Genomic DNA, 11508 nt, shown 5'->3' with positions numbered 1-11508 from the left:
CCAACAAAAAAATAGAGCAGAGGAGGGGGTGAATTAGAGCTCTCCTGCCTCAGACTGCAAGTGTCACCAGGCCCAGCTGTGCAGTGCTCCACTGCGTCCTGAGCTGGTTGCCAAGCTAAGCAGGATGCGAAGGTAGCCGGCGCTCCTTGTTAAATCCGAGGCGCCTACAAGTCCCAGAACTCATCGCGGGGCGCAGAGGCGGGACGACGTGAGGGCCGAGTTCTGTGATTGGCCACGAGCGCCAGGCCAATCGCAGGCGCTCTTGTTAGTCAGTCCCGGAGCCGGTCCACAGAGGGAAGGTGGCAAGATGGTGTTGGAGAGCACTATGGTTTGGTGAGGAGCTTCGGACATGGCTGGGGGGCGCGCCCGGGTCGCTGGTGCGCGAGGCGCCGAGGCCCGAGGGCCTGGGGTGGGGACGGGGCCGCCGGGTGAGATGTGGCGTGGAGGCCCGGGGGAGGCAGGCAGACGACTCCCTGAGTCATCCCGGCCCAGGAACTCAGGCCGCGGAACCCCTGGTTCCCCGCCCCTGTCCTCCCTCCGTGTCCCGCGGAAAGGAGTGAGCAGCATTCGGGGCCTTCCCTGCACGTTAGCTCGCCTAAACCTCACAACAGCGTTCCGGAAAAGTAGTTCTTCATTTCATAATGAATCCGGGGACTAAAGGTGATTTGCTGTAGCCACAGAGCAAATAAAGTGCAGCACCACCGCACAGTGAGTTAGCTCGTCCCCGGGAAGAGCGCTTACCAGGTGTATGTACCTACTAGGAGTCGGATTAGAAGCGGAGGAAAAGAAAAAAAGAAAAATCAGTAAAAATCAAACTGAGGACATACTCTTCAGGGCTACAAGAGGGTTTTGTTTTTCTTTTTTCTTTTTATTTGTTTTTTGGTGTGGTTTTTTGTTTGTTTTGGTTTGGTTTTGGTTTTTTGAGACAGGGTTTCTCTGTGTAGCCTTGGCCGCCCAGGAACTCGCTCTGTAGACCAGGCTGGCTTCGAACTCAGGGAGATCCGCCTGCCTCTGCATCCAAGTGTTGAGATTAAAGGTGTGTGTCTCCACCACCCGGCTGAGGGTTTTGTTTTTCAAAGAGCCTCATGAACGTTGGGAAAGTGCTCCACCAATGAGCCACACCCCTTCCTTAGTCACCGGCATTATTTTTTTAGATAGAGTTTTGACATTGTAGCTCAGGCTAGCTTTGAGCTCTTTATTTGAGAAGATGTATAGGCTGGTCTTGAACTTGGGATCTTATGCTTCCACCTCCCAAGTATACAGAATTATAAGCCTGAGTCACCAGGCCCTTTGGAGATTGCCTAGCACTGCTTCTAAAATACAGGGTGCTGCCAGACTTGATGGCTCAAGTTTGTTTTTCAGCACTTGGAAGGTGAGATGGGGTTTTTTATGTCAGGATTACCTAGCAAGACTCTCTCTTAAAACTAACACAATCAGGATGCCCAGTTAAATTTGAATTTCAGGCAAATAATGAGTGAGTTTTAGTATTAAAAAGTGATTTTAGTACAACCCTAACATTGCTCTTAGAAGTTACCTGTTGGGGCCGGGCATGGTGGCGCACTTCTTTTATCCCAGTACTCAGGAGGCAGAGGCAGGCGGATCTCTGTGAATTCGAGACCAGCCTGGTTCACAGAGCTACTTCCAGGACAGCCAGGGCTACCCAGAGAAACCCTGTCTGGACAAACAACTAAACAGAAACACAGCCACAAAGTAGTTGTTGTTGGGGCTGGAGAGATGGTTGAGTGAGTAAGAGCACTTGCTGTTCTTGCAGAGGACCCCAGTTTGGTTCCTGGTACTCATCTTGTCCTGTTCATAGGTCTAGAAGATCCAGTAGGTTTGACCTCTGAGAACGGATGGACACAGACATACACACAGACACCCCTAAAAACAGTAAACATAAATCTCTAAAGTTGCTCATTATTTGTCTGGAGTTAAAATTTTGACCTCAAGTCCAACATTTTTGTTTTCCAAATTTGTATTCACTTCTGGGAGAGAGTTAAAGTAGAAAGAGACAGACTCAGAATCCAGAGCCTGTTCACTGGCACTTACCTTCTGCGGATTCTTGGAGAACTGTAGTGGCTTCTCCATGTCTCCGAGTATAGGTAAGACATGTGACGAAAGTTCAGGGATGCATGCGCAGGTGGTAAGGCACCTGCATTTTCCAGCACTAGCCTTCTCCTTCCCCAGTAATTGTGAGGACAGTATAGCTGCTTTCTGCTTTATTATTTGCTGTCAGTTTTCTCTCTCTAAAGCGCCTTTCACACTCTGACCATTTCCCCAGCCATATCTACTCCTTGGTCTTGCCCACAGTCCTTGCACTAGTAGGTGGTCCATCCAAACTATGCTAGAAGCCTCTATTGTTTTTATATTTGGATGTACCACTTTTTTTTGTTTGTTTGTTTGTTTGTTTGTTTTTCGAGACAGGGTTTCTCTGTGTAGCCTTGGCCGTCCTGGACTCACTTTGTAGACCAGGCTGGCCTCGAACTCACAGCGGTCCGCCTGCCTCTGCCTCCCGAGTGCTGGGATTAAAGGCGTGCGCCACCACGCCCGGCTTGGATGTAGCACTTTATCTGAAGGTTGAGAGGCTGCCACACCCCTCCTGGGAGAGCATTGGGAACTGTCTCTTTAAAGCAGGACCTGAGTGATGTGGCCATGAGGTCAGTTGGGTCTTCACATAGGCTGTTCACAGGTGTGTGTCTGGGTCACCAATCTCTCGGATTGCTTCCTGTTTTGTGGTGGTGAAGCCAAAGCCACAGCATCATGTACGCAGCCTGTGCTTTTCTTTGCTAAGTGTTAGGAATGATGTTCAGTACTTCACATACAAAGCAGCCCCATATGAGAATACAAGGGAAAACACGAAGGGTCTGGCAAAGTGGCTCAGCTGGTGAAAGTGCTTGCCTTGTGAGCCTGATGACCTTTGCAGTTTCTGGCACCCTGGGGGGAGAGACCCAGTTCCCGAAGACCATTTTTTTGGTCCTATTTATTATCACGTAAAGCTTTATAAGGTGGAAAAAAGTTACCACTGAACCAGAATTTGGCTTTTGAATAGAATAAAGAATCTTGCTGTGGGCATCGCTCCCTTCCCTTAGCACAGGCAGCGCTCCTGGCTCTAAGAACTCTCCTAGACCTCAAGAGTTGGTCCCAGCGTCAAGAGTTGGGCTCCCAGAGGTCCTGAGTTCAATTCCCAGCACCCACATGGTGGCTCACGGCCATCTGTAATGGGATCAGATGCACTCGTGTACATAAAATCCGTGAATAAATTTTTTTTTTTTTACGTGAATAAATCTTAAAAAAGGAGTTGGTCCCACGCCAGGGATGTGGCTTTAGTGGTAGATGGTAGATTGTGTGGCTAACTCCCCTCCCTGAGAAAAAGGCGGGGGCTCTGGGAAGCTGGAGTCTATTTTTCATATTATGTAGATTCTGGTTTGTTTTTCTTTTCTTTTGAGATAGGGACTCATGTAGCCCAGGCTGGCCTCACACTGACAGTGTAGTTGAGGCTGGTCATGTACTCCTGATCCTCCGTCTACTTAATTCTGGGATTGCAGCTGTGTGTTGCCTCACTTAGCTTGTATACTCTGTTAAGACAGAAAGTTCCATGTAACTGCGTGTTCCAAGAAGCCTGAAAGTCCCTGCTTACTGCAGCGCGTCTGAGGGTCCTCCACCTGTAGAGGCTGGGTCGGGAGTCCTAGTCACTGCTTACTACAGTGTGTCTGCCAGGAGGTGGTGAAGGGTCCTCCACCTGTAGAGGCTGGGTCGGGCATCCTACAGTGGTTGTTTTCCTTCTCTTTTCTCCTAATCCGACAGTGTGGACAACAGCGAGTACATGCGGAATGGAGACTTCCTTCCCACCCGGCTGCAAGCCCAGCAGGACGCTGTCAACATCGTGTGTCACTCAAAGACCCGAAGCAACCCTGAGAATAACGTGGGCCTCATCACCCTGGCCAAGTACGTGGGACACAGTGGGTCTTTGAAGGTGGGTGGTGTTCTCCTTGGGTTTGCAGGTGGCTGCCCTTTGGTTGGTAGCACAGGCTGTTTTTATCCTTCCCTATCCATCCCTGTGCTTTTCTTACTCCTCAGTGCAGCTTGTTGTAGTTGGGGAGGATTTTTTGGGGGGCAGGGTGGGGTGTCACACAGAGTTTTTCTTATAGCCCTGGTAAACTTCAAACTTGAATGTCCTTTTTTTTTTAAAGATATATTTTGTATTTTATGTATATGCATGTTTGGCCTGTACATACGAATGCATATGCACCATGATCACGCATGGTGCCCTCAGAGGTTTGGAAAGGGGTTCAGATCCCTGGAGCCGACTCACAGCTGATTGCGAGCCACCGTGGGGTACTGGGAAATGAAGCTGTGTCCTCTGCAAGAGCAGTCAGTGCTCGTAATCAATGAGCCGTCGCTCCAGCTCCCTCCCTTAGGGTTTCATGTCTGGCATCAGGCTCAGATATATTGTCTCTGCCTCCTCGATGCAGACTAAAGGTTTTCACCGTCTTGTCCTTCAGGAGGCCATATCTTAAAAAGGATAAAAGTTTTTAGGTCTCTGAAGAAAAGAGGAATAGCTAGGTGGTGTGCACGCCTTAATCTCAGCACTGGAGAGGCCAGCCGGGTCTACATAGTGAGTTCCAGGACAGCCAGCAGTACCAGCGAAACCCTGTTGTGGGGTGGGGAGAAGAGAAAAGCTGGGTGGGAGTGGTCGGGAGGCACGTGTGTGCTGTGAACTCACTGAGTGCTTTGCTCACACCCAGCGACTGTGAAGTGCTGACCACACTCACCCCTGACACGGGCCGCATCCTCTCCAAGCTCCACACTGTCCAGCCCAAGGGCAAGATCACCTTCTGCACCGGCATCCGAGTGGCCCATGTGAGTCCTGCCGCCTCCCCACTGTGAGGATTGGTGCTCAGTTCTCCAGAGGTGTGATCCAGAGCTAGGTTGAGCGAGGAGAGAGGCTCTAGACCTCCCTGACACTGAGGCCCCTCACTACAGTGCCTCTTGTGGTGACCCCAACCTTGTAGTTATGTTTGGTGCTACTCACAGCTGCAGTTCTGCTACTGTTAGGGATTGTAAGTAAATGTCTGACATGCGGACATCTGACATGTGGCCTCTGTGAAGGGTCACAACCCCTTTCAGGTTGGGGACTGCTGACCCAGACAGAGGTTGCTTACTCAGTCTAGAGTGAGTGGGGCAGCAAGAGTGTGAGGAGGATGAAAGGAAAAGTTAGACCTGCGGATTGGACCCGAGGGTTGGTCTGACAGTTGGTCCACGTGAGGCACGACTGCGTAGGTGCATGTCCTGAGTGAGCTAGACTATTGAGGGAAGGACCCTGGTGCTCCCTGACCTGACTGCGCATGTCTCTCCGTCCTAAGCTGGCTCTGAAGCACCGGCAGGGCAAGAACCACAAGATGCGCATCGTCGCCTTCGTGGGCAGCCCTGTGGAGGACAGCGAGAAGGACGTGAGTGCACAGACAGGCTTAGACCTGGGCGGGGTGTTGGGTGTGACCTCAGTCAGGCAGACCTGTGGTAGGTGCTGGATTTCTGTGCTTCATGGCAAGTGCAGTCCTCACTGCATAGAATCAATTTCTTGATTTCCCCCCCCCCCCATTCCTTCCTAGCTGGTGAAACTAGCTAAGCGCCTCAAGAAAGAAAAAGTGAATGTTGACATCATCAATTTTGGGGAAGAGGTGAGTCAGGCCCACAGGGCATGGGACTTGATCCCTTGGATATGAGCAGGCCCATCCTCTCCTTTCCTGGAGTCCCACTGGGGCTCTGCAGGCAGCTGCAGCTCTGGACTGAGGGGGACTCAGTGACGGAGGCGTCTGTCTTGTGCTCTGCTCCACAGGAGGTGAACACAGAGAAGCTGACAGCCTTTGTGAACACACTGAACGGCAAGGACGGAACCGGGTCCCATCTAGTGACAGTGCCTCCTGGGCCCAGCTTGGCCGATGCTCTCATCAGTTCTCCTATTCTGGCTGGTGAAGGCGGTGCCATGCTGGGTCTTGGTGCCAGTGACTTCGAGTTTGGAGTAGATCCCAGTGCTGATCCTGAGTTGGCCCTAGTAAGCAGATGTTACCCTGGGGCTCTAAGGTTCTTTCTACAGTCCTGAGTACCTCCATAAGATCCTTTTCTTTTCTTTTTTCTTTCTTTTTTTTTTTTTTTTTTCCAGACAGGGTTTCTCTGTGTAGCCCTGGCTGTTCTGGACTCACTTTTGTAGATCCGCCTGCCTCTGCCTCCCAAGTGCTGGGATTAAAGGCGTGCGCCACCGCCTCCAGCCCATAAGACCCTTTTCATATCTTTGTGTTTCTAATTAAGGCCCTGCCCTCCCCAGCTTCTTTCATTTTCCCCTTACCACTTGTCAGGGTTAACACTTCTTCCCCGTGTGGTAAGCCGGAAGGTGCTGTCTCGCTTTCTGAGCCACAGTGTCGACTGTAGCCTCCACTAGCTGATCTTGTCTTGCTCCATGACAGGCCCTTCGCGTTTCTATGGAAGAGCAGCGGCAGCGGCAGGAGGAGGAGGCCCGGCGGGCGGCTGCAGCGTCTGCAGCCGAGGCTGGGATCGCTCCATCTGGGACTGAAGGTGAAGGAGGTGGATTCGCAGGTCCCGGCCTGAGGGTGGTAGCCAGTTCAAGCTAGAGTGAGGAGGGTCGGGCTGGGTTTGGAGTAGCATGGGCAGCCCTGTGGAACACCCACTCGGTCTACCCTGTCCTGTCCTTTCCCAGACTCAGATGATGCCCTACTGAAGATGACCATCAGCCAGCAGGAGTTTGGCCGTGCTGGGCTCCCCGACCTCAGCAGCATGACTGAGGAAGAGCAGATAGCCTATGCCATGCAGATGTCCCTGCAGGGAGCAGGTAAGCCAGGGCCTGTGTGCAGGGCCTGGGCAGAGGGGGTGGGGTGGGGTGGGGAGATAGCACTGAGCAGATTGCTGCTGTCCTTTCCTTAGAGTTTGGCCAAGCAGAATCGCCTGACGTCGATGCCAGCTCAGCCATGGACACATCTGAGCCAGTGAAGGTGAGGGCCAGCAGTGAGCCTCTGGTCCCGTCAGGTCTGAGATCCCCTTGTATTCCGACCATCAGCCTTTCAGAGCCGGGGCCTTTGCTCTAGGCCTTGGAGAACAGAAGTAAACACATGGGTGTGTGTGTTTCTTTGTAAACTGTGCCGAGGCACAGAGTGAGGTCAAGAAGTGGGAGTGGTCTGGAGAGTTGATGGGACGCCTCCTGAGCAGGTCTGGGGAAGGAGAGCTGCTTGCGGTGGCGTCTGAGCTGCTAGCAGGTCTTGGGCTCTGCTGTTGTCAGCAATGCTCACACTGTTTATGGGCATGGGACATGCTGACTTCCCCGCCCCTGCAGTCAGGAGCCGGCAGCATCGTATCTCTATCCCCGCTGTGTGTGCTGCCCCGTGGGCCCCAGTTCACGGCTGCCCTTTTCCAGGAGGAGGACGACTATGATGTGATGCAGGACCCAGAGTTCCTTCAGAGCGTCCTAGAGAACCTTCCGGGTGTGGACCCCAACAATGAGGCCATTCGGAACGCAATGGGCTCTCTGGCCTCCCAGGCCACCAAAGACGGCAAGAAAGACAAGAAAGAGGAAGACAAGAAATGAGGCCAGAGGGAGGGTAGCTGAGTCTGCCCAGGGGCTGTAAAGACCAGCTTGGACATAGACTTAGATGTGCTGTCTGCAGCCTTTACAACCCGAATAAAGCTTCAAGTTTTCCCCCTTTGCTTCTGATAGTGGCAGCTTTGCATGTGAGAGGGGAGGCGTGGACACGAGGCGTGCCCTCCACGTCCTCCTCTGCAGACGGCTTCTTCTTGTCCTCTCCATCTGATAGTTCCTCAGGCTCTTTTCCTTTTTCATTAAGAGGGCTCTGCTGAGGACCCACTCTGTTTTCTCAAGACAGGGTTTCTCTGTGTAGCCTTGGCTGTCATGGACTCGCTTTGTATACCAGGCTCAAACAGTGATCCACCTGCCTCTGCCTCCCTGGGTGCTAGCATTAAAGGTGTGTGGCACCACGCCCGACTGAATTTTCTAACTTTTAAGAGAATCTAAAACAAGTTGGACTGGCGCGCTTGTGTAGGTCCAACACCTAGGAAGGTGCAGGTAGCATGATCACCACAAGTTCAAGGCTAGCCTGTGCTGAATAACGGGTTTGAGCTCAAAGGCACCCTTGGCTAAAAAAGAAAAAAAAACAAAGGGAGAGAGAAGTTTTGGTGTTGTTAAGTATGAGCCATCTAGCCTGCCATCAGACTTTAAATCCTAGAAGTAACTCTTTTTATGCAACAGGGGCTATGAGACATAACCTTCTATCCTGAGAGATAGGAAATGGTTGTAATTGGAGATACATTAGAGTAATCCAGGTCATGTTTTCAAATATACTTCATTAACGTGCCTAAAAATTACTACATCACTCCTTGTTCTTAGTGACATCTGCAGGCTTCTGCCTTTTCCAACCCTGTTTTACTTGGGGTTCTGTAATGCTTACACCTCCCTTCCAGCCCACCTACCCTAGACAGGAGGGAAAAAGAGGTTTTTGGGAACAGGAGAAGTAGACCTTTTTGGACTCAGTTCCTGGGAGCGATTCCCCTTGCATAGTTGGCAGGATTTCAGCAGACCAGCAACTCAACCAAAGTTGCTGCTGGAATCTGGAACAGCAGCCGGAACCTGAAGTGTTCTCTGGAGCTGCTCTCTCTAGGAGTGACTTGAAGTGGAGTGATGAACAGCCAAACAATACCAAGACCCAAAAAGCCCCCACTTGGTGTTTGGGGCTCATTTATGTATCTCCTCTCAGAGTCTGTAATGTGTTTCAGCTGGCAAAAAGCCAAGCCCCCCACGAGGTGGTTTGTCTTCTAGTGGATAAACATCACCTGCTCTCACAAGTCTTCCCCATCCCACACTTGGGATCAAAACAAAAGCGTGTACATTCACTACATATACCCCTTTCTATTAAATAATAAACTACATGCAGTAAAAATAATTATAATTATCCAGTAAAAGTTATTTACAGCTGGGCGTGGTGGCGTATGTCTTTAATCCCAGCACTTGGGAGGCAGAGGCAGGTGGATCGCTGTGAGTTCGAGGCCAGCCTGGTCTACAAAGCGAGTCCAAGACAGCCAAGGCTACACAGAGAAACCCTATCTGGAGAAACAAAAAAAAAAAAAAAAAAAAGTTACAAGGATCAGTCCATTTGTATTTGACAATCTTGGAGAAATTGTTCCACTGTCTGTCCTATCCTACTGAGTCTTATCACAGTGTCCAAAGTTTTCCTGAATCACTTTATTATAATTTACATTTATCAACCTCTAAACGTGTTTTTAGCTCTTAAACTAATGCTTATAGTAATACTATGGCTAGTCTTCAACCCCATCAGAGACCTAAGAAAATAATATGAAGGAAGTACAGGCAAGCAACTTCCAACAGGATAGACAGGACAGAGCGTTGACTGCCTGGCCAGTCACAGGTTTTCTCTATCGTTGGGGCATCCAGTCTTCAGCCTGCCAGCCCAAAATATCTGACAGACTATTCTATGAAGCAGGAATTTTGAAGGACTGGCCCACCTAGTCTCTGCAAAGCTGGACAGCCAGTTTCTCAGTGTCATGCTTGGTCACAGTTTGGACAGTCAGTCTGCTGTCAGCATTGAAGAGATAAGAACAGTTCCTCAGGCCAGTGGCTGTTCTGCCACACTTGTTTCTCTGAGGTGCTGCCAGGAGCAGGTACGTCCCTTTATTAGTAAGTGCCATAGTCTGCAGATCTCTCAAGTGTTTTGAGACCATCTATTTACTATAGTGCATAGTCATGTCTATTACCCTATCTGTGCACTGTCTGCTTAACCTTGAAAACATGCAAGAAACTAAAGCTTCTATAATTAAACTAGTATCTAACAAGACTACAAATGAGATTTATAGGTGAGTAGCGACTAACCTGTATCTCCAACCATCCTGAATAGCTACAGTTTGTAATATGCTCCCATACGACTAGAACTTGACATCACTTTGTTTTTGAGACAGGGTTTCTCTGTGTAGCCTTTGCTGTCGTGGACTCACTTTGTAGACCAGGCTGGCCTTGAACTCACAGTGATCCACCCTTTTTTTTTTTTTTTTTTGGTTTTTTCGAGACAGGGTTTCTCTGTGTAGCCTTGGCCATCCTGGACTCACTTTGTAGACCAGGCTGGCCTCGAACTCACAGCGATCCGCCTGCCTCTGCCTCCCGAGTGCTGGGATTAAAGGCGTGCGCCACCACGCCCGGCTCGATCCACCCATTTTTAAATGAGTTGCATATGTACAATACATAAAGCAAATGTTGAACAAAATCAATATACAATATGTACAACACATAAAGGAAAACTTGAACAAAATAATCTTAATTTCTATCAATCTACAATACCAATGTAAAATATTTGGGGCTAATAGAGTCAATAATCTACCTTTTATCCTGTAGTTCTATATCCTCCCCTTTTATCCTTCCCTTTTCCCTCCTTTCCCCAACACTAGATAGGAAAGATAAGAGAAAGGAGGATAGAGGGGAGAAAGAAAGAAGTCCCTAAATGTAACCTTTACTAACTTATAACCAACGCCCCCCCCAGACAATAACAAACATTGATAACCCACCGAAACACCCACCCCACCTATTGGGAACGGGAGTGTCATGATCTCAAAATTACTTTTTGCTGTCTGGGGGTAAAAACATCTTTTGGGTACCCTTAGAAAAATAATTGCCCAAGCTCTGGAAAAGCTAACTATCTCTTTCTGTCCAGTCTTTTTGGGATCGATCCTTTGGGCTAGCCCTCTTAAAGTTGACATGCATGCAAATCCTTGAGGAAACATTAGCTGAGGCAGTATTTCAGGTTGAATCACCTGGGCTTCTTTTTTTTTTTTTTTTTGTGCTGGTTGTTGTTGTTTAAAGTGGCGGAAACAAGGCAGGAGGCGGCTTGGGGGGGAAAAAAGTGGAGCAGAAATGGAAAAATACGAACTCACCCGCGGCTCACCTGGGCTTCTTGCTTTGTCTTCATTATTATCTTGGTTTTTTTTTTTTTTTTTCTCTGAAAATAAGAAGACTTTTAAAAGTATAGGTACATTTCTACATGTATATGGACTATGCAAGGTGTACAAATTAAAGGTAAGTGTTGGTCCTATTTTTGAGCAGGTGTAAGGCATCAATGTTATATGTCTGTTTGAGCTGTAATATCCATGCTGTATAAAAGGACGCCATGTCCTAAGGACCAGGTGTCCCATAAGATTCCCTTGCTATATGAACACATTCATGTTTCAGGTAGTAGGAGGGCTTCCCTGGTCAGATCTAATCTTTATAAATTTTGTCGGTGACAATATTTTTTCACTCCCTGTAGATACGTTCTTTCTACAGGAGTGGCTTTGCCCTTGATGTAAGGAAACAGTAACAGCTGAGCAATTCTATCCCCTACATTAATTTGCATCCCCTTCTTTACATATGCCAGGAGTTTATTTTCTTCCTTACAGTCCCCATCTATGAGACCGGATGCACAATGAAGTATTGAGAAGTTAATC

General features: G+C 49.1%; 1 protein-coding gene across 1 annotated transcript; it reads left to right on the top strand.

The window, feature by feature from the left end:
* The first annotated feature begins 201 nt into the window (after positions 1 to 201).
* On the top strand, positions 202 to 7718 carry Psmd4 (proteasome 26S subunit ubiquitin receptor, non-ATPase 4). The gene is made up of 10 exons (XM_051157687.1): positions 202 to 333; positions 3805 to 3945; positions 4746 to 4860; positions 5364 to 5450; positions 5610 to 5678; positions 5837 to 6052; positions 6462 to 6570; positions 6713 to 6844; positions 6937 to 7004; positions 7424 to 7718. The coding sequence occupies exons 1-10, from the start codon at positions 308 to 310 to the stop codon at positions 7592 to 7594; spliced, it is 1134 nt and encodes a 377-aa protein (XP_051013644.1). The 5' UTR covers positions 202 to 307; the 3' UTR covers positions 7595 to 7718.
* The last annotated feature ends 3790 nt before the right edge of the window (positions 7719 to 11508 follow it).

Source organism: Acomys russatus, chromosome 15 (genome assembly GCF_903995435.1).
Source record: "Acomys russatus chromosome 15, mAcoRus1.1, whole genome shotgun sequence".
In the NCBI taxonomy this organism is placed as follows: Eukaryota; Metazoa; Chordata; class Mammalia; order Rodentia; family Muridae; genus Acomys; species Acomys russatus.
The sequence above is the reverse complement of the archived record's forward strand: the minus strand, read 5'-3'. Positions and strand labels throughout refer to the sequence as shown.

Bases quoted from the DNA above. Each gene is read 5' to 3' on its own strand.
- Psmd4 (XM_051157687.1), top strand. From the start codon at position 308: ATGGTGTTGGAGAGCACTATGGTTTG. The intron at 6,845-6,936 runs GTAAGCCAGGGC...TCCTTTCCTTAG, and splicing joins GATGTCCCTGCAGGGAGCAG to AGTTTGGCCAAGCAGAATCG. The intron at 7,005-7,423 runs GTGAGGGCCAGC...GCCCTTTTCCAG, and splicing joins ACACATCTGAGCCAGTGAAG to GAGGAGGACGACTATGATGT.